Source organism: Rhinolophus hipposideros (genome assembly GCF_964194185.1).
Source record: "Rhinolophus hipposideros genome assembly, chromosome: 11".
NCBI lineage: Eukaryota > Metazoa > Chordata > Mammalia > Chiroptera > Rhinolophidae > Rhinolophus > Rhinolophus hipposideros.
The window spans coordinates 22943615-22966029 of NC_138057.1; the positions used below are offsets into that span (position 1 = coordinate 22943615).

General features: G+C 38.1%; 1 protein-coding gene and 1 pseudogene across 9 annotated transcripts in view; one reads left to right on the top strand and one right to left on the bottom strand.

The window, feature by feature from the left end:
* CCDC171 (coiled-coil domain containing 171) overlaps window positions 1-21274 on the bottom strand; it is a 282585-nt gene extending 261311 nt beyond the window's left edge. For 5 of the 8 annotated variants that reach the window (XM_081067658.1, XM_081067657.1, XM_081067655.1 and 2 more), the window contains exons 1-4: window positions 20436-20719; window positions 16317-16477; window positions 10321-10456; window positions 1916-2090 (exon numbers count right to left, since the gene is read on the bottom strand). In XM_081067658.1, coding sequence (XP_080923784.1) covers window positions 1916-2090; window positions 10321-10456; window positions 16317-16360 — 355 coding nt within the window. In that variant the 5' untranslated portion in view covers window positions 16361-16477; window positions 20436-20719. Of the gene's footprint in view, window positions 1-1915; window positions 2091-10320; window positions 10457-16316; window positions 16478-20435; window positions 20720-21062 lie in introns of those variants that run through there. The other 3 variants (XM_081067656.1, XM_081067661.1, XM_081067660.1) reach the window with 2 other exon arrangements.
* LOC308505010 (small ribosomal subunit protein eS8-like) lies at window positions 16622-17302 on the top strand (annotated as a pseudogene). The gene has a single exon. The product of its transcript is annotated as a small ribosomal subunit protein eS8-like (transcript).
* Window positions 21275-22415: the final 1141 nt, after the last annotated feature.

Here is a 22415-nt window from a genome sequence, read left to right on the forward strand (position 1 = left end):
CACTGTTCTGACTTCTTTTTCACCAACAATTAGTCTTTTCTGTCCCAGAACTTCACATAAATGGAATCATACAGGATGTTCTCTTATGTGTAAAGCTTCATTCAGCATAATGTTTTTGAGATTCTTTCATGTTATAGCATGTATTAGTAGTTGGTTCATTTTTATTGCTGAGTAGTAGTTCATTGTGTTAATATAACACAAATCGTTTCTTCATTCTCTTGCCAATGAACATTTGGGGTTGGTTTGTTGGTTGGTTTGTTTTCCAATTTTAGGTTGTCATGAAGGGGCTGCTATGAAATTGGTATACAAGTCTTTCATGGACAAATGTTTCTCACGGGGAAATACCAAACAGTGCAACTGCTGGGTCATAGGATAAAGATATGTTTATTTTGAAAGAAATTGCCAGATGTTTTTCCAAACTAGTTGTACCATTTTACTCTCCCACTAGCAATATGTAAGAGCTCCAGTTGCTCTACATCCTTACTAACACTTGGTATTGACAGTTTTTCAATTAGAGCTACCTGATGGGTATGCAGTGACAGTAACAGTGATTTCTAATCTGCATTTCCCTGACAAGCAATGTGAAGCACTTGATTAATGGCCATTCCTCCATTTCCTCTGAAATGTGTTTTTAAAATTATTTTGACTTTGAACAAATAAATTCCTATCTTTCCTAAACTTCAATTTCCTCACAATTAAATACAAGTCACTAACTTGTATATCTAGTGCCTTGCAATCCTTTTATTCCTAAATTCCAGTTAGTGGTGGTTATTAGATGACAGAAGTAATCAAAAATACTTCTGACCAATGGCAATAACCAAGACAGCTGGCCAAGACTAGGGTTCACAACATTTGCAATGTTTGTAACTTATCCTTTGCAATATGTTAACCATGCAGTTAACAAAGGACTTTCATTTTCTTATTTCATTCTTAAAAGAATTTAGGTTCAAATATCAGTAAAAAAGTGGTAGAGCCAGACTCAAATCTAAATCTTCTGAATTAATGATCATTGCACTCTTAATTAAAACCTGCTGTATACAAAAATATTCATAGCAACACTATTCTCAATAACCAAAACCCAGACACTACCCAAATGCCCATCAATAGTAAATGGATAAGTGTAAGTGTGGTACATTCATACAATATAATACTAAACATCAATATGAAGTTCATAGAAGATTATGGATAAACTCAAAAACACAATTGAAGGAAACTGAACTTCACAAACACAGTTGAAGGAAAGAAGCCAGATACAAAAGAGTACATACTATGTGATTCCATTCATACAGTATCAAAAAAGGGTAAAATTAATCCTTGCTATTAAAAATCAGTACCATACTTATCCATGTAGAAGGGCTTCTGATAATTTTCCATTCCATGAAGTGGGTTCTTGTTATCACTTTGCACTTATCTAGGCATATTTCTTTACATGTATTATACGTATGTATAAAGATTTAAAAGATGGCCATATGCTATATAACAGATAACTTTTGAGTATTAAATCACCTGCCTTTTTCTTTTTGATACTTAGCTAATCAACAAAATTACCTGCAGTGCTTCTTGCATCTACAGAGTCTCTCAAGCTAGAGATTCTGATTCAGACTATATGTGATAGGAGGCCTAGAATATGTTTTTCAAAAAATATCTATGCAATTCTTGTGATTATTCATAGAACAAGTGACCTAAAAAAGTGATTAACAGCATTTTGAACCCTGTTTTGCATACATACACAACATGAATGTTCACATAATTTCCAGAAGGCTTTATACACACCCAGCAAAGTCTGTCCATCAAAGGCCAGTCAATGAATCAAAACCCTACCTCTGACCCTATATGGAATGAATACACAACAGTGAGCAATGATATACAATGAGGTGACAATTCTAAACATGGGAAGAAATGGAAATGGTCTTACCACACAGTTTTTCTTGGATCCTTTGTGCCTCGGCCAACCTTTCTTCAGCAGCCCGTCTTCCAAGACCAGCTTCCTTTCTAGCAACAGCCAGGTCATATTCCAGACTTTGTCGCAACGCTTCTCCTTTTTCAACCTCAGATCGTAGCTTGGCAATCTGGCTCTCATAGCTTGCCAACTAAAAACAGATTTCTGATATCATGAACCAATATTAAAATATGTCTCCAAGATTATGAGATCATTCACCCAAACATTTAAATTTCTCAGAGACAAAAATTTATAAATATTTACAAGACAAGAATTTATAAATTTATACTTTGTGAAAGACTGGAAAAGAAGCATTAGTCTTTCTCACCAAATGGCACTAATAATTTTCTTATTTTAGAGACTCCATGAGAGGAAAACAATAAAAACAAAAATATCTTATATGAACTACCTATGAAAATAAAGAAAATCAGTTTTAATCAGATAATAGTCATACCTAAGAAATGAAAAAATGCATGACACATAGTAAGTATTTAAAAATTCATTTTTTCTTCTTTTGTTTCCTAAAATCAAGAAGCAAATTACATCAAAATATAGTTTGGTAAATATTACCTATATTATTTATCTTAAATATGATATTACTGATAAAGCATAAAGTAATAAAAGTGCCAATCTCACAGGAATTTTAATGAACTAATCTCATTTATCTAATATCTAGATACCTAAAGACTAGATTCATCTATTATCCTTCCCTGAAATAACATGAAAGAAGATAGGACAGAGAGTTAGAACTAGATAATTTATAAAGTTCTTTTCCATTCTAAAATTATATGATTTAATCAATGATTCCTTAAATAATATTAAATACTTGGTATCTGTCAAGCACAGTGAAATATATTTAAACAAATATTATAGGGCCCCTCATCTCAAGGAAGTCGATGCTATAGAAAGGCATATGGCATAAGTTTTATACAAGAGGTTAAAATATTATAGTTTAAAGAAAAGCAAAATTAGTTATTGCTGGTGGGAGAGAAAAAGATGGTGGATGAGAGAAAATGCTTGAAAAGTATCATTTAGGAAAGCATTGCGTTACTACACTAGGCTAGAAATAGATGATCCAATTATCAAATAAAAGACAAAAGGATTTCTGAAGGGCAACATCAGAAATTACTATAGGTAGCTGTTAAAATATAGAAAGTAGGAGCAGTTATACTTTTTCACACGTAAAGAATAAAATAATTTCCAACTTAAATCTAGAAAAGTAAATGTCTTCAAAACATTTATACTTATAAAATAAGAATTTACAAATATATTTTAATAGTTACAGAAAAATATCATAGAACAACCTTAATTACATACTCAAGATAACACCAATGTTTTTCAGAATCACTCCATGCCTCCTGCCCGCTCCCTCCCTCGCCTCATAAGAATAAAGTTGTTAACATTTGGGCGTTCCAAGTTGTGCCAGTCACTTACCTGTTTGCCTTCAGATCCTTCCCTATCCTTCTCCAGCCATACTCTGTATCACAGGAATTACATTTCCCAAGGTCTCCTGACAACTAACTGGCTTCTCAGGAGGTTTGGCCAAGGAGAGGCATTTGTGATGTACTTGAGGCCAGGACAAGAAAAGCAGGCAGGGTGTTTCACACTCTCTAAGTCCACCCCAAGCAGCATCTGTCTTCCCTGTGGCTGCAAATCCTTCTGGGTAATCCCTCCCTCCATGGCCCTCTCAAGGGTTCTGGCTTTTATCAGCCGTAGGAGTGAAGAAGCTGCCTAACGTTGCTACCCTCTGAGTTGCTTAACATCCCCTATTTGTCTTTCAGCTCTTCTAATACCTGTGTAATGATTCCCTCTACTAACGTCCTTTTGTTCAAAGACCTAGAGTGGTTTCTATTTTCTTGACTGGACACCGAGTAATATTCCTCTTGTTATCAGAAATGGTCTCAAGATGGGTTTCTGATATTGTGTGGCGAACCTACATGAGCCTAAATACAATGAAGACTCTTTGCAGTTAGAAATGGGATACTGGTGATCCATGGCACATACTGGGATCACAATTTTTTAAAATTCTCATGTGCAGTTGTTTAGAATAACATGCCAGTTGAAGACAAGTCTTTGGGAAATTAAGGAGCAACTGTGCTTGACCATTATGGCATTATTATTTACTACAAGATCTGTGGGATGGGAAGGCTACATCTTACTATGCTAGAGAACTTATAAAAACAAAATGATTACTTGCAGGGCTTAGAATCTCAGCTCAAGATAGTCAGAAAAACAGTGTTTCTATGCTGACTTGAAAAGAATCTTATTTCTCGTAGCCCCCAGGGCTGACAGGCTAAGGACCAGATAGAAAATCTAATTATGGGGAATGCAGAATTACAAGTTGAATAAAGAGTCTCATCAAGTTTCTAATGTTAAGATGGTATGTATCAGTTCGACATTAGGTAAGAAGAAAGGACATGGTATAAGGGCTTTTAGAATTGGACAAACCTGAAAATGGTGAACTCCCAAGTACCCCCTTGCACATCCCTTGCCAACAAATCAGCCTCTGCCGCCTGTCTGAAGTAACTAGCCTTCCCTTGCTTAAAGCCTCAGTATTGGCCACAGCCAATGCAGTCTTGGAAGAGAATCTGCAAGACCCACCTCCACCACTTCTTGTTGCCATATATAGATTCGGAACTCTCTATGCCGCAGGAGGAGAAATGCAAGGTCAGCTCCAGGAGAAAATAGCTTATATAGCAAAAGAATTGCAAGATCTTGCTAATCTTGTATTAGCAGGAACTTGCAGAACATATATAGGATTGATTTGGATTTAATAAGCTAGCTCGAACAGTTTGCTTGGATGGGTGACTGTAATTGATTTTAACATCAGCCTACAATCATTTAATAAGGTCAAAATGCCAGTACTTTTCTAGCATAATATGGAGACTTAAGGAGATGGGAGGAGTTTTATTATGAGCAAACCCAAACCTCCCCTTTCCCTGACTACATCCTCTTGGAGGACCAAAGACATTCTTTTCCGAATTAAAACTCTGTATAAACTACAGTAGGTTGGGCAGCACAAGCATCCTTAGAAAGCTCTGGTGGCTGACTGTTCTGTGCCAAAGATAACAGTGGGTGGTGGAGATAATGGTGGGATATGTCACCATTGAGATGGACTCCCCAGTTTCCACTGGAATGGCAGACTTCCAGAGTAGCAAATGTCAAATGGTAGAAATTAACCATTAGATAATAAATGCTCAAGAGTAAAAGGTGTGAACTGCCAATCATTTGCCCTTTCGATCTCAGATCCATTCTCTAACTCCTTCTTTTGCTCTATTATATCAGAGGAACTGTAATGCCCATGCTCCATTTCCAAATGGCTCTATTTCTGACAGTGTCCCTGGCAGTAGCTACATCTCTTTTGAGGTTCCAGCTCCCCATCCCTTTCTTCCAACATTCCAACACTGGCTGAACAGCCACTACCATGGCTTTACCGCCTACCATTTGTCCCCAACTTCTGGACTCTGGTAACATCATCTTTTCCCATTGGCCCACAGGCTTAGAGGTGGTGGTGGCTTCCTGCGGTTGGTAACCTCTGGGTGGCCTCCTCATATCCTGTTTGGATTCTTAGGTCTTTCATCACCAGTACAATCAATTCCCTGTATTAATGCCCCTCATTTTGCCTGAATGGACCTTATTTGATTTCCAGAACTATGCACATAGTTGATAGAAATATATCCTCTGCCCATGAGATGTTTTCTCACTTAAGGTTGAACACATGCACTAAAACACGCAACAGCCACAAAATGTTATCTCCTTCCTTTTTAAAACATATCTGCATTCTTTTAAGTCTTTATGCTCAACCAGGTATCCTTGAACTTCCTCATGTTGTCACCCTCCATTGTCTTCCTTTATGTCTTTCATAGCATGCCTCAGCCTCTAAAAGAAAGGTTTTTCACCATTTTTGTACCATGACCCTTTCTGGCAATCTGGCAAAGCCTTCTCAGAATAATGTAATTAAAGGCATAAAACATAGGAGATACAAAAAAAAAAAAAAAAAAAAAAAAAAACATGGGATACCAGAGAGAATCAAAGTATAAAAACACATATATGATATAAAAACAAATTTATGATACTGTAATCTATGTACTTCTTTAATAAGATTAAATAACAAGCTCTACTCTTAGATCTAATAACTATTGTAATTTCAAAGTAATGACAAATATAAGCTATTTCAAAATATTTGCAATAATTGAATTGTGATACCTACATAATTTCTATTGACGATAAACTCGAAAGTACTGCTAATACTAATATGGCTTGTTGTTAAAAGGAGGACTGCCTGGGTCAAACCCTTCATAACTGAAGGAATGATAAGGAGTGATATAATATGAGTTACAGGTTAATAAAAATTAAAATATAATTTTTCCCCATCCAAGTACATGGATTTCCTGATTTCTCTTTTTCTGAGGACCCCAGCTTAAGAACGTCTGCTTTTAAGAAGAGTGGCTAAATCAAACATCTTCAGGTCCTGAAGCCTAAAAGTCAGACTACTGATTGGTCCTAGGTTTCCAGTACCTTTTGGCTAAAGAAAGTTATATTGTTCTTCTTTGTCCTCTCCCATCTGTCACAATAAATAGTTATGAAATTGTTTTTCTTGTGATAAGAACTTTTAAGATCTACTCTCTTAGCTATAGTCACCATGCTGTACATTTCATCCCCATGACCTATTTATTTCATAACTGGAAGTTTGTATCTTTTTACCCCCTTTACCCATATCACCCAGTCCCCTTCCCCACCCACCTCTATATTTAAGAGCCGGAGGGTTTTTTTGTTTGTTTTTTTAGATTCCACACATAAGTGAGATCATAGGATAGCTATCTCTGTCTGACTTATTTCACTTAGCATAGTGCCCACGAGGTCCATCCATGTTGTCACAAGTGGCAATATTTCATTCTTTTTTAATGGATGAGCAATACTCCATTATATGTATATACCACATTTTCTTTATCCATTCACCCACCAACCGACACTTAGATTTTAAAGATATTTTGTAACAATAACACAACACAAAGTGTGTTAGTATTAGAAGTATCTGATAAGAGAAATTTATGGCCTTAGTTTTTAGTTTCATTTATCTCTGCCTTACTTTATAAAGGGCATATTTCTAAATAATATAGCTAAAAAAAAATTACTACATAATAGGAGTAAAATCATCTAAACAAATAATTAAAACAATAAGAGTAGTAATACCTTGTTTCCCGAAAATAAGATCTAGCCAGACCATCAGCTCTAATGCGTCTTTCGGAGCAAAAATTAATATAAGACCCAGTCTTATTTTAATATAATAAAAGACCGGGTATGACATGACATGACATGACATAACACCAGGTATAACATAACATAACATAACATAACATAACATAATATAATATAATATAATATAATATAATATAATATAATATAATAATATAATACCGAGTCTTATAGTCTTATTTTCGGGGGAAACACAGTATTTGGTTTTAAAAATAAGTTTGGAGATTATGAACAATTAGCATAAATTTGACAAATATATTACATATGCAGTAGTACTTTGGTTTTCAAACGTCTTCATTGACGGACATTTCAATTTACAAACGCCGTAAATTTTATGGATCATTAGATAGTAAAATTCATGCTAAATTTGCAGTTTTAGGAGTTGATTTAAAAGGTTTGGAACGGATTAATCCATTTTGCATTACTTTCAATGGGGAAACCGAGCCTTGGTTTTCGAACGTGTTCGAAAACTGAGATGCTACTGTATTCAGCATGTAACGTTACAATGTAAATAAAAGCAATTACTTCAATTACCAATTTGAATTACCTCAATGTCCATTAAAAATACAAATAAAACTGTCATATATTTATTGCTTTATTTTAATCAGAAACCACTGTTCTTTAGATACTCTGAAAAAAAATCATTTTTTCAAACATTTATACAACACACAGCCACTGAGGGCCTAAGCAATAGACAGATAGAGAGAAAGCATGGTCATTGCTTTCATTGCTTTCAGCTCTCAAGAAGCTTACCGACTAAGGAAGGACATGCAAGTATGAAATGTTTCAGCTCTAAAATATCTGTAACAACAACATGTTGTGAAAGAGCAAAGTAAGGAGTAATCAGTCTTACATAGGGAGACTTTAAAAGGTCCTGACAGAACAGCATGGGAATTTAGTAAAAAAGGTAAAGAAACCACACTGTTCATGCTTACTATCAGTAAATTAGAGTTACCAATTTATAAAGTGCACAGGCACTTTATAAAATTCACTTAATTATTACAACCACCCTTTAGGACCAGCATGTCGCAATGAGAAAACAGTAATGTACAGGATAGATACCTCGCCCAAGGTAACACATCTTATAAATGGAAGGGCCAAGAATGAGTCTCGGTCTGTGTAACTCAATATTCTTTCCACTACACCAGGCTGCCTACGCTGAGCTTTAAAAATGAGTAAGATTTAAAAAGAGAAAAAGTAGAAAACAGAAAGAAAAAAAAAACACACAACAGACAGAAGAGACATAAACATATAATTCATGACTTAAAGTGAAAGATAACTACTGTCTTTGCAGTATGTACATATACATATAAAATATATATATTTGTACATATATATATACAGTAGTACCTTGGTTTTCTAACGTCTCCGTTAACGAACATTTTGGTTTACGAACGCCGTAAACCCGGAAGTAAATGCTTCAGTTTTTGAACATGCCTCGGAAGTCGAACATGTCACGCAGCTTCCGCTGAGTGCAAGATCCTGAGGCCTAGCTGTTGGCTGTTGAGTCCTGAGCACCCGTGCAACAACGCACAGTGATATTTGGGCTTATTTGGTGCTTGGAGGTGACCTTGGACACAGAGCTGACCCTCAGAGAGTTCTGGAAGAATCATTTCAATATCCTACATTGCTTACATCTCATAGACAAAGCATGGAGGGATGTGTCTCACAGAACAGTGAAGTCAGCATAGAAGAAACTGGCCGGACGCTGTCCCTGAACGTGGTTGAGGATGTTGAAGAGGACGCTCCTATTGTTGAGGATGCTGTGTCTCTGGGAAAGTCCCTGGGCTGGGAAGTGAGCAGTGATGATGTGGAAGAGTCAGTGAAGGACCACCAGGCTGAACTCACCACAGAAGAACTTCAGCACCTTCTGACGGAGCAGCATCAGGCGGCAACTGAGGAATTGTCTTCGGAGGAGGAGGGAAGACAAAGTGTTTCTACTGCACTGATCAAAAAAATGTGTGCAAAATGGGTCGAAGTGCAAATGTTTGTTGAAAAGTATCACCCTGATAAAGCTTCTGTAAGTCATGTCACTAACACTTTCAGTGATAATGCTGTGTCTCACTTTAGACAAATTTTAATACATCGGAAAAAGCAAATGTCAATTGAAAAAATTTTAGTGAAGAAAAGATCCAGTGAGTCTAAACCAGGTGACAGTAGTGTGAAAAAAATCAAGGGAAGAAATGGCAGGAGAGGAATCACCTACAGTGATTATGGAAGAGGGCCACAGAACACCTGAACAACACTCATCTATTGCGATTATGAAGGAGGATCACAGAACACCTGAACAACAGTCATCTATCGTGATTATTAAAGGGGACCCCCCCCCCATCCAAACCATGGCTATCATCATTGCAGGTAAGAAAAAATTACATCTTCATTTTTATCATCTACAGTACTGTTTCTATATTGTGTTTATTATTCCTTTCACAGTACAGTATATTGTTTATTGCTTTCATTGTACATCATTTCATGGATCTATGATATCATTAGATAGTAAAATTCATGCTACATTGCTGTTTTAGGGGTTGATTTTAAAGGTCTAGAACGGATTAACCCATTGTGCATTACTCTCTGTGGGAAACTGTGCCTCAGTTTTCGAACGTTTCAAAACTCAAACCGTCTTCTGGAATGGATTACGTTAAAAAACTGAGGTATCACTGTATACACATACTAATAAAAGATGTAATAAAACAAAAAGAAACTAAAATAATTTATGAATTACACTATGATTAAAAATTCCATACTCAAATCTACTTGTTTAAGAGATTGTTCCATGATTGAAACCATAAGGAACCTACACTAATATTTTTAAAATGTCTAATTTACAAATCCTTTAGTCACCAAACGCATTCATCAATTAATATTTTTAATCAAGTTTAACCCATTAATTAAAATAAATTTAAGACAACATGCAAATAAACATAATTCATTAAATTTTTACTTTAACACTCCTATACAATTCCACTATATAAAAAAACCCATCTACTCCCTTTATTATAATTCCCTTTTTAACTAAAGAATGTTATAGTGATAAATGTTAAACATGGAAATTGTAATATGAAATGAATCTAAAATAATCAAACTCTATTTTTAACATTATTTGAGACAAAAATGCATTCTACCTCTGCATTGTGCTTAGTCGTTATTTCTAATTTTTCTTTCTTAGCCCGATGGAGTTTCTTTCTGAGATCAGCAGTAATATCCAACTCTGTTTCACTTTTAAGCATTTGTTTTACATCAGATGAGGCATTCTTCAACCTATAAAATGAGATCGTAATAAAGCATAATTCTCATTAGGTGTATTTCCAGCATTTCAGGTATTTCAAATAATTTATTTTTCAAAAAATACAGGGAATATGGTATGATCCTTGCACAAATTTACAATCTAGTAGAAGATGTCAACTGCAAAAGCTAGGTAGAAATGCAAAGCAGTATAGGACTAGAAACAAACCACTGTTCATTGGGAAACCACCACTTTGTTCAAGATTGGTACTTAAAGGCTGATCCTATCACAAGCTGGGCAGTTTTGGAAGAGATTGAGTTCTTTCCTTTTCACCTTCTTAAACTATGTATTTTACTTATTGCAAATCTAATACATGTTACAAAAAAGACAAGTATGTATAAGAGAATACGAATTTCCAGTTTTAAAATGGCAGACTAAAGTATTCTACTCTCACTCAAAATTTAAAATTTTAATTAAAAAACCAGCAAAGAAAATTTAAAGGTATAAACACACAAGAAGAAAGAGCACAGAAGATGAGACAATAACAATAAAATACTGGAAGCTGGAAAGCAGGTGGACAAGTAGTAACATAACAGAGTTATATTCAAAGTTAAAAGTGGGGAGAGCAACCTGATTTACACCAGAGTCCCAACAAGTTCAGTTAATTGGCAACACCTTTGAAAATGGAGGTAAAAGTGGAGCAGAAAACAGGAGAATTGGTTGAAAGTCTGCCAAAAAAATACCGAGATCCTCCAATCTTCTGCCCTATACACCATACAACTGATTACTGTACTGATCTCTTCCCCACTCTGGCAGAACACTACGGGTTTATTCCCTGGACAGGATAAAAACAGAAGGTCTCTGGATTGGAGACATCAGATACAAATGGAGTAAGGGCTCCATACTAAAAACAAGACACATAACAAATGAGAGCCCCAGTCTGCTAACACTTCTTATCTGCCAGAATAATGGCAGCCACGAAGAAACTGAAAGACTCTTCCCTGGGAAAGCTAACTAGCAAGGTGAAAAAGACCTAAATACGCTGCTAGGATTTCTCCAGCAAAACAGAGAATGCCACAAACACGAAATCTCCAATCACCTTTTTAGGTCCCTACTTTTAAATATGAACAGACAGCCAAGGATCACCAGAAGTTAGAAAGCATTTAATATGAAAGACAGAGACCAAATTAGGTATTGGGGGGGGACCTCTAAAGTTATGCTGGGAAAAGATAACTTTGAGAGAAAGTGAGAGACAATGCTAATGTTAATATCCTCGGAAAAATAGGAGAGGAAATAACATCAATTAAACAAGAACTGGATGTGATAAAAAAAAAAAAAAATGAAATACGTGGTGAACAAAAAAACAGCTCTTAGAAATCGAAAACACAAACAAGAAATGAAAAACTAAATAAATAAATGTAAAAGAAAAATCTCCAGATGCCTGAAAAAATTCCAAGGGAAAATAATTTCTAACTTAGAAATTTATGCCCAAAAAGTTACCATTCAAAGACAAGGGTATGAGAAAGACTATTTCAGATCTACAGGATATCAAAACATTTACCACCCATGAACTTTCTCAAGAGGCTAATGCAAGATTTACTCCACCAAAATAAGAACCTAAACTGAAAACAGGAAGACATGAGATCTCAAAAGTAGGGCATTCATGACAAGAAAACAGCAAAGGGATTTCCAAGAGGGTGATGAAAGAAAACACCAGGTGACAGTTGAGCAGCAAACATTCAAAGAGCAATCTGTCCTAACTGGACTGGCCAAAGCCTCCAGCAATAATTTTTTAAGATGATAACAGAAAATAACAGAATACTTCAACTATCAAAACATATTGAGAAATTTATACAAATTGGTTGGAGTATGAAATTGAATTCATGATGAGTTCATAGAAATTACGCAAATGAAACAATAAGTGAGACAGTTAATAAATCCAAGAAAAACAAAACGTACAAGAGGGAAAAAATTGTTACTAAGTACTACTACACGGCTCAACTGGGAAGTTTTCATAATTATAATAATGTAAACATTGAATAACCAATCTAACCAAGATTACAGTATCACTTAATATAGAGAGGACAGAAAAGGGAGACAAGCATGAATGGAAACTACAAATTATGATCATCTATATTAGGAAGTCAGTACATAATGTCTGAACCTGAAAAATCAAATAGCAATATAAAAAAATGTTTTAAAAATGATAGATTTAAAAAATCATCTCAGATGATCTCAATGCTTGTTGTCTCTCAAAAAAAAAAACCATCTCACAAAGTTGAAAATCATTGTTTTAGAGATCAAGAAAGTGATTTGTCTCAAGGAAATTAGTACTGCTATTTTTTCAAAATTTACTATAAAGCTACAGTAACCAAAACAGTGTTGAACTAAATTAAAAATAGACATCTAGATCAATATACCAGAATTGAGACTCTACAATAAACTCATACATACAATATGGTCAATTAATTTTCAACAATGGTGTCAAGGCCATTCAATGGGGAAAGAATAGTCTTACTAACAAATCATGCTAAAACAACTGGATATCTATCTACATACAAAAAGATGAATTTACCTCACACTATACATAAAAAGTAACTTAAAATAGAGCACAGACCTAAATACAAGAACTAAAATTATCAAATTTCTAGTAGACAACATAGGAGAAAAATTTTCATGATCTTAAGTTAGGCAAAGATTTCTTAGATATGAAACCAACAGCACTATTCATAAAGGAAAATAATAGGACTTCATAAAAATTAAAAACTTTTGCACTTCAAAGGATATTAAGAAAATGAAAAGTCAAGCCAACAAATGGGAGAAAATACTTGCAAATTATATATCTGATGAAAGACTTGTATCCATAATATATAAAGAACCCTTAAAGCTCAATAACAAAACGACAAATAACCCACTTTAAAAATGGGCAAAAGACCTGAACAGACTTTTCACCATGAAGATATACAAATGACCAAATAAGAACACACAACAATGCTCAACATCATTACTCATTAGGAAAACACAAACTAGAATCACAATGACATTATCTATCGCTCCATACTTACTACAATGACTATAATCAAAAAGTCAAAAATAGCAGATGTTGGCAAGGATATGGAGAAACTAAAACCCTCATAGCTTACTGGTAGAAATGTAAAATGGCTCAGCCACTTTAGAATACAATTTGGCAATTTCTTAAAAAAATTAACATAAATTTACTATACGATGAAGTACTACTGCTCCTAAGAATCTATCCAAAAGAAATGAAATCATATGTCCACACAAAGACTTGTCTACAAATGTTCATAACAGCATTATTCATAATAGCGAAAAAGTGGAAGCAATCCAAATGTCAGTCAACTGGTGAATGGGTAACCAAAATGTGGTCTATCCATATAATGGGATACTATTTAGCATTAAAAAGAAAGTACTGATAAATGTTATAACATGATAAACTTGAAAGACATGCCTAACAAAAGAAGCCAAACATAAAAGACCTCATACTATATGATTCCATTTGCATGAACTGTTCATAAAACACAAATCTATAGAAACAGAATGTAGACTAGTGATAGTTTAAATAACTTCATTCATTCAGATTTTAGAATTTTGAAGAATAATTTAGGCATTAAAAATTATAACACATGTACATTGATGTGCTATGATATTCCCCCCGAAATTGAAAGGAAGGATACTAAATAATGTGAAATATGGGGCCGGCCCGGTGACTCAGGCAGTTAGAGCTCCATGCTGCTAACTCCGAAGGCTGCCTGTTCGATTCCCACATGGGCCAGTGGGCTCTCAACCACAAGGCTGCCAGTTCGATTCCTTGACTCCCGCAAGGGATGGTGGGCAGCGCCCCCTGCAACAAAGATTGAACATGGCACCTTGAGCTCAATTGGTTGGAGCGCATCCTCTCAACCACAAGGTTGCCAGTTTGATTCCTCCAATCCCGCAAGGGATGGTGGGCTGCGCCCCCTGCAACTAGCAAAGGCAACTGAACCTGGAGCTGAGCTGCGCCCTCCACGACTAAGACTGAAATGACAACAACTTGACTTAGAAAAAAAAAAGTCCTGGAAGTACACACTGTTCCCCAATAAAGTCCTGTTCCCCTTCCCCAATAAAATTAAGTTAAATTAAATAAATAATGTGAAATACAATATAATGTGAAAATTCTAATTTTTAAATATATATTTATACGTTCATAAGAAAAGGTCTGTGCAAGTAAATACCAAAATATTATCAGTACTTAATATTGTGGTAGGATTATAAGTGGTTTTATTGTTTTATTCATTTATGTTTTTGTAATTTTCTAAAAATGCATATACTATTTTCATTAAAATATACATATATGTCTGAATGTATACATATATAATGTAGAATATCAAACCAAGAAGGAACCTGGAATATCCTCTATTCACCAGTTTTTAAATCATATTCCTCACCATAGTTGTGGCAAACAAGCTGATGAGACCTCATTCTTGACCCTTGCAACATTTGATAAAAGAAAAAGTCCTCTTTGAAATGAAATTTTAGCAAAGTTTGTATCTTATTCATTTATTCCCTATATTACTTCAGAAGGATTTTAGGTAGCTACTAAAGATAGGTGGAAAATGTTTATATAGCAAACCCTACTTATATGTGTAAAGTACATGTTAGTCATGGCACTTGCCCCCCCACCACATCCTTGCTAAAAGGTACCTAGATTAGTTCTTCTCAAACTAAATATGAGCAAAGACTATTCCCACCCAACCCATGATGCTTTTGTAAAATATATTTTAAATGGATAACTGAAAAAGAAATTTTAAAAACAGATAAAATAGAACCCCAAGGGTTTTGTTATTAAATTCAACAAACAGAAAATTATTCTGTTACATGATTACAAAAGTTTCTAAACACTTATTTCAATTTCTGCATTTATTTCTTTGTAAATCGCGCTTTGGGTTGCACCCTCCAAGATGGCTCAGTTTCATATTATAGGCACAGCTTTACATTATTTATATTGTTGGGACATTTTTTCCTGCGGGCCCCGCTAGGAGCTCCATCCCCCTCCTCTGATACTAATCCCAGCTGTCTCCAGCGGCAACCGCAGTTAGAGGCCTTCCCGTCAAAACAATGTTGAGCTATCACAGCTGTTAGGGATGGGCATCCCCGGCACCCCGGCTAGATTTCATCCCCCAACCCAGAGGCCTAACCCTATAAAACAAAGCCCCGGACCCCAGTAAGTGCTCAGTCTTTGGGAACAATCTCGCTGAGCCGGCCAGCGTAATAAAGCTATGTTCTCCCTGATCTCTGCATGCCGCTTGAGTCTCTCAGTCCTGGCCACTTTTCCGCAACAATATCAAAAGAGAATAAACCAAAGGTAGAAACCTCACCCAAAGGCAGATATCAATGGTACAAAAAAGACGAGCAATAGTAATTCTTGGAATGTAAACTCCAAGTAAAGGAGCAGTTAGCAACAGGACCTAAAACCAAATGCTTCAACAGAAGTCGTGAACTAGAGTTGGGGCAATAAGGAAAGAAAAGGAATGACAGCCACAGAAATTACGGCAAGCAAAAGTAACAACCACACAGAAATGGGAATAAGCAGAAATATGAGAAGAAAGATTCTGAGAAGCGGAAAAGAATAAGCAAGCATCTGGGAAGAAAGAAAAGTATAGACACTTTGACGTTTGTGGACCCAAATGACAAAGGAGCACAAAGAGCAGCACAAAGTCTCCAGATCCAGTTCCGGTTCCCATGAGGCCTCATTCCTGCTCCTCCAGTCCCATGAAATTTCTACTTCTCTTACTATACCATGAGAATTCTTACAATCAGCCCCTCCAACCGCTAACTTCCCCCTGCTCCCTGCAACCTAAAGCAATCCTCAACCAAAGGGAAAGACTGGAGGCTTACCTTTGCGTATCACCAGTGGCATTACTTGAAGGGTTTAAACTCATGATAAGTCTTCCAACTCTTTCAAAATACTTCACTGTTTCTTAAAGATATACTTTATTACTGATGATTGAAATTCCCCAAGATGTCTGTGTCTTACAGGCCAGATGGACTGAAGTCTGCTAAAATAGTAAACAATATAACAGTGGTTATATATGTGAGTCCTGAGACTATGGGTGAGTTTTTTGCTATTGTTCTTCGACTTATTTGTATGTTTAAATTATTGTCTAACAAACATATAAATACTTATAGTTTTTAAAGCCATAATGTTTTCTTTTAAAAGAAGATTAGAAACCCTCTTTTCCAATCGGTGCTGGGCCATCGGCATCTCTCGGGACAACTCGCATAAGCGCTGTAAGACAGTGCAAGAGAAAGTCCTCTCACAAGAAGGGAAAATATGAGCTGGGACGCCCTGCTGCCAACACTAAAATTGGCCCCGGCCACATACACAGAGTCCATGTACTGGGAGGCAACGAGTACCGGGCACTGAGGCTGGACGTGGGGAACTTCTCCTGCGGCTCCGAGTGTCGTACGTACAAAACAAGGACTGTTGATGTGGTCTACAACACATCCAACAACAAACTGGTCCACACTAAGACCCTGGTAAAGAACTGCCTGGTGCTCACGGACAGCACACGGGACTGACAGTGCTATGAGTCCCACTGTGCACGGCCCTGGGATGCAAGAAGGGAGCCAAGCTGACTTCTGAGGAGGAAGAGATTTTAAACACTAAAGGATCAAAGAAAATTCAGAAGCAATATGATGAAAGGAAAAAGAATGCCAAAACCAGCAGTCTTCTAGAGGAGAAGCCACAGCAGGGCAAGCTTCTTACATGGATCGCTTCTAGACCAGGCCAGAGTTGTGGCCAAGCAGATGGCGGCTCTGTGCGGGAGGGCAAGGAGCTGGAGTTCTGCCTGAGGAGAATCAAGGCCCGGAAAGGCAAATAAGTCCTCCTCCCTCCTAGCTTCATCCATGTAATAAACGTGTTTTTTGTTCAAAAAAAAAAAAAAAGATTAGAAGCAAAAATAAGAAAATGTTAGAAAAATGTTCCTTCTTGTAAGAACAAAGCAATACTATTATATTATTTTCATTTCTCAAATAAAAAGAAAAATTATTATAATGAAACAGTGACAAATTGTTCCTGAACTGGAAAAGGAATATGTAGTGCCTATCTGTAGGGCACAGAAATCAGTTTGAAAGAAAATGAAGATTTTGAAAGAAAATGAAGAAGGCATAGTTGTGGTTGCTATACAACATAGAGAATATACTAAAAACCATTGAATTGTACACTTTAAAATGATGAATTTTAGGTTATGTGAATTCTACCTCAATTTTTTTTCTTTTTGTTTCTACCTCAATTTTTTAATACGTCATTAAAAAAATCCTATGGAGTCTCCTTTAGAAAACTATTATTTTCTTCCTCCTCTCTGATGTCAGCTCTTGATAACACTAGGGTTCAAAGGCTTAACCTCTGCTTTAGGATGACTAAATCCACACAGGGCCAAACTTAGGTCTGTGGTTGAATTTAGACTTCGATGGGATTTCCATGCTATTGAATATGACAGACAAGATGCAGCAAAATCTTTTCCTTCCACCAGAGTGAAAAGAGGGCAAGGAATGATAAAGTAGTCAAGTACTGAAAATGTCAGTTATTACTAAGTCAAAGAATTGCAAGGTAACGACATATCATGTGTCCCTAGCTTTACTTGAAACTTCCCTATTAAACTCCACAAGATAAACAATAACTTGGCAAATCCATATTAATAATAAAAAATTTCTTATGCTATTGTCAGCCTTTCTCTTCTTCACTAAGATACTGTTAATATACACCGCACACGATACCTGAGAAAACTGGGGCTTAAAGGTATCCAGTTACTTGTCCAAAGTCACATCGCTAATAAGTGACAGAATCAGGACTCAAACCCAAATTGGCTGACTCTAGAGCTCGGCTGTGCACCTTGCTATTGGCTTTGAAGACATGGCTGACCCCCAGCCTGGGAGCAAATGAGACTTCACTTGTCAGAAAAGCACTTCTGCTCCGTGTATGAAAGATAACTCAGACCTCCAGTGGATTCTCACTCAATCCAGATGGCACTTCCACAGGCTTGGGCCAAAACCAGGCCATACAGTAGCAGTGATGAATAAAGATAACATTTAAATCAGCATTTAATGTTAATGTTTTAATAGATTAATCTTCTTGGTATTGGAGTTAAGACTATTCTCACCATTCCTCCTAAAACAGATGAGCGGATGTTATATATATCATTATTCAATAAAAAGTTTTTGGAAATAGGGAATAGGTTACTTGAAGCCAAGAGACCAATGATCTGGATATTTTGAGAGGAAGTACAGTAGTACCTCGGTTTTCGAACATCTCCATTGACAAACATTTCGGTTTACGAACATCGTAAACCCGAAGTAAATGCTTCAGTTTTCGAACACGCCTCGGAAGTCGAACACGTCACCCAGCTTCCGCTGAGTGCAAGATCCTGAGGCCTAGCTGTCAGCTGTTTTTGAACATTTCAGAACTCAAATCGTCTTCTGGAACTGATTATGTTCAAAAGCCAAGATACCACTAGACCAGCCAGAAAGACAATTTGACTTTAGATTCCAGAGCCACTGCTGATACAAAGTTTTCCTGCCTCACATCTGAGTTGTTCAGTGGGTCATCCAGAATGTACTCATCTCTCAGGATGTCTGCACAGATCAAAGGAAGAAGGAGGAGCAGGGAGAATGAAAAGATAAAAATTACTATTTTACTATGTGCCAGATACTACACTAAGCATATCTGATCTCACTGAATCTTCCTAATAACACTAAGAGATTATTATGCACATTTTGCAGATAACAACACTGAGGGTTGGAGAGGCTGAGTAACTTATATAAAGATATTCATTCAGTAGGCGGTTTAGAATTTGAACCCACATCGGGCTGACTCTTAAGTCCATCCTCTTTCATAACACAGTGCTAGCTGCCTTCCATAGTAACCACAATCTGTGTTGGGGTGTCTATCTGCAGACTTGTACATTTCACTCTTAAGGGGACGTTTGGTTTTCAGCAAAACAAGACCAAGACAAAGGGGCTGAGACAATCAAAGAATTTTAGAAGTGTGTGAGACTTCAAAGACCACGTGCAGCCTCCTTATCCCACAAATAAGGAATCTATTGCCTAGGGAGCTTAGGTGATTTGCCAGAGGTCTCATACCTAGTAAACGTCTAGTAAGCCAGGATAATACAGAAAGCTCCAGAGTGAAACTACTCTCTTCATCTTTCCTCTTAGAAGGTTGTATTGCCTGTGTTTCCTCTTCATTTCATGGTAAAGAATGTTCGTTTCCTGCTCTACCATTGTTTTGTTGTTACGAAGCACTAAGTGTTCAATAAAACAAGTGGCAAAAGGGTAGGTTCTTTTCTCCAAATTATGAAACTAAAAAACATCAATGTATAACGTCCTCTGAAGAGCTGGAAGCCAACTGAAATTGCTTCTCAAGTAAACTTAACGCAGTATCATTTGAGAGCTGCTTAAAACGAATAAATATGTATCTTCCCAGGATACATCTCATAACGAAATAAACAAGAGTCAAAAGGAGGCTCAACGCCTGCAGAATGTTTACAGCTTCAGCAAAACTCAACAGCTGACTTTTCTAAGTCTCTTCGAGTCCTGGAGGATACGCAGTAGAAGCTACAGAAGACAGCCCAGCACAACTCACTCTTTCATTTACCAAACATTTATAGAGCGTCTGATGTGTGGTTGTTTTTTTTATCTATATGAAAAAGACATGGTCCTTGTCCTCGAAGGGCTCACTGATTATCGGGAGGGTAAAGTCCGGCCCTGGTCCCTACCCTGTCCTCTGGGTCCTGCAGCAGCAGTGTCTGCCAAGGATGCTCCGAGGAGCACTTCCTCCAGGTGGACGGAAAGGCCCTACCAAGAAGCTGGAGGCGTGTCCCCACGGATGACAATAACCGAAACTAACGCGGCGTCCCCCGTTGTCATCACTGCAGCCCCCACCCCCGCCCCATACCCGGCTTCACACCTCCCCGCGCCTAAGTCGTTTGCCTCGAAGACCTCACACCCCGTGGTTACCTCAGGGGGTTCCCGTGGTCCAGACCGCACACCCAAGACCCCAGGGGGCAGCTTCAAGCCTCCGAAGTACTAGAAAGAAGCCCAGGCGGACGGCGGGGGCAGAGCAAAACCTGTTGGAACTGGACGGACTCTAGGACCCAGGGCGGGTGAACAAGTAGCAAAGGGGGACCGAGTGGGGCAAACCCGCCGAGAAGTTGTTTACAACGGCCACTTCCGGAGACGCGACCTGCCTCGCAGACCGTAGCTGATTTTCGCCGGCCGCCAGCCCCGCCCCGCCGCGCCCCGCCCCCTTCCTCCCGCCTCCCGCCGCCTGCACTCCGAGCAGCCCGGCCAGGATTGGAAGAGTCGGGCCCGCGAAGCTGCGCGGCTTCCCCGCGAGGCGAGCCCACGCATGCGCCGTGGCCGGGGAGCTGCGCGCTCGTAACCGCGCGCGGCCCCGGGCCGGTCGCGCCTCCACGCCGCGCGAGGACGCTGCGGCCCGGGGTCCAGTGCGGTGTTGTCTGTGTGGGGTCCCAGGTCACCGTCTCACGATCCCCAGAGAGCTGATGGGAAATGCAGATTTCTAAACCCTAATACCTTTCCCCGCCTACGGAATAAGCATCTAAAAGGTCGGGTTCCGGATCCTACCGTTTGAAACCAGCTCCCCCGCTGATTCTTGGGGCCAGAACTGCCCTTGGGATCCGGGAGCTGCTGCCGAGAGCCAGGGGGAATTGCTCTGACCTCCGCTTCTGCAGCATTAGGAGGCTTCCCGCTGTTTGCACCGCTCTCCGCCCGCACGGCGGTTCCCGTCCCCTCCTTCCGACCCCATTTGATCCCAGCTCGTGGTTGTAAACTGGGCCGGAAAAATGCGCGTCAGTCCGCTGATGCTGTTGCAGCGCCTCTCGTTATAAATGTTACATAACCAGGTACATCGCAAAAAGTCCTGGGATCCTCGTCTATTCTATCCCCCTCCTCTCCCAGCACGGCCAGCACACACACACACACACACACACACACACACACACACACACCCTTGATCATTTATACTTGGGTTTCTCCCTGTAGCTGCCTCACAATCGGCTACTGCCTCAGGGAGATTGAAAACCAAATCCTCTTTTGTTCCTTGGTATTTGAAATCCTATTCCCCAAAGAACATTGCAAAGTGGCGGGATTTTGATTAAGGATTTCATCTTCACCAACACCACCTTCTCACGGAAAAAGGTGTTTAAAAACGAGCCTTTTTATGCTAAAATCATTCCCTTATTGATCATAATCAACCAGAAATCAGGTGTGGGGGGGGCAGCATCTTTCCCCTCTGTCTTGGGAGGGCCAGCGACCATAAACACAGATTAAGATTAAAACCTCCTGATTCTTGCACTGAAAGTATTTTAATATTTTTTTAAATTTTTTCCATTACTGTTGTCATACAATATCATACTAGTTTCAGGTGTACAACAGACTGATTAGACATTTATATAACTTACCAAGTAATCACCCTGACAAATCTATTATCCACCTGACACCATACATAGTTATTACCATATCATTGACTATATCCCCTTTGCTCTACATCCCCATGACTATTTTGTAACTACCAATGGGTACTTCTTAATCCCTTTACATTGTCACCCAACCCTCCAACCCACCCCCCATCTTCTGACAACCATCAAAATGTTCTCTGCATCTGAGTCTTTTTCTGTTTAGTTTATCCCTTTATCTTGTTCTTTAGATTCCACAGATAAGTGTGATCATATGGCATTTGTCTTTCTCTGTCTCACTCCATTCGGCACAATACTCTCTAGATCCATCCATGTTGTGGCAAATGGCAAGATTTCATTTTTTGTGATGGCTGAGTAATGTTCCATTGTACATCTGTACCAACTCTTCCTTATCCATTCATCCACTGATGGACACCCAGGCTGCCTCCATATCTTGGCCATTGTAAACAATGCTGCAATGAACATATGGAGGCACATGTCCCTTCGAAGTACTGTTTGGGTT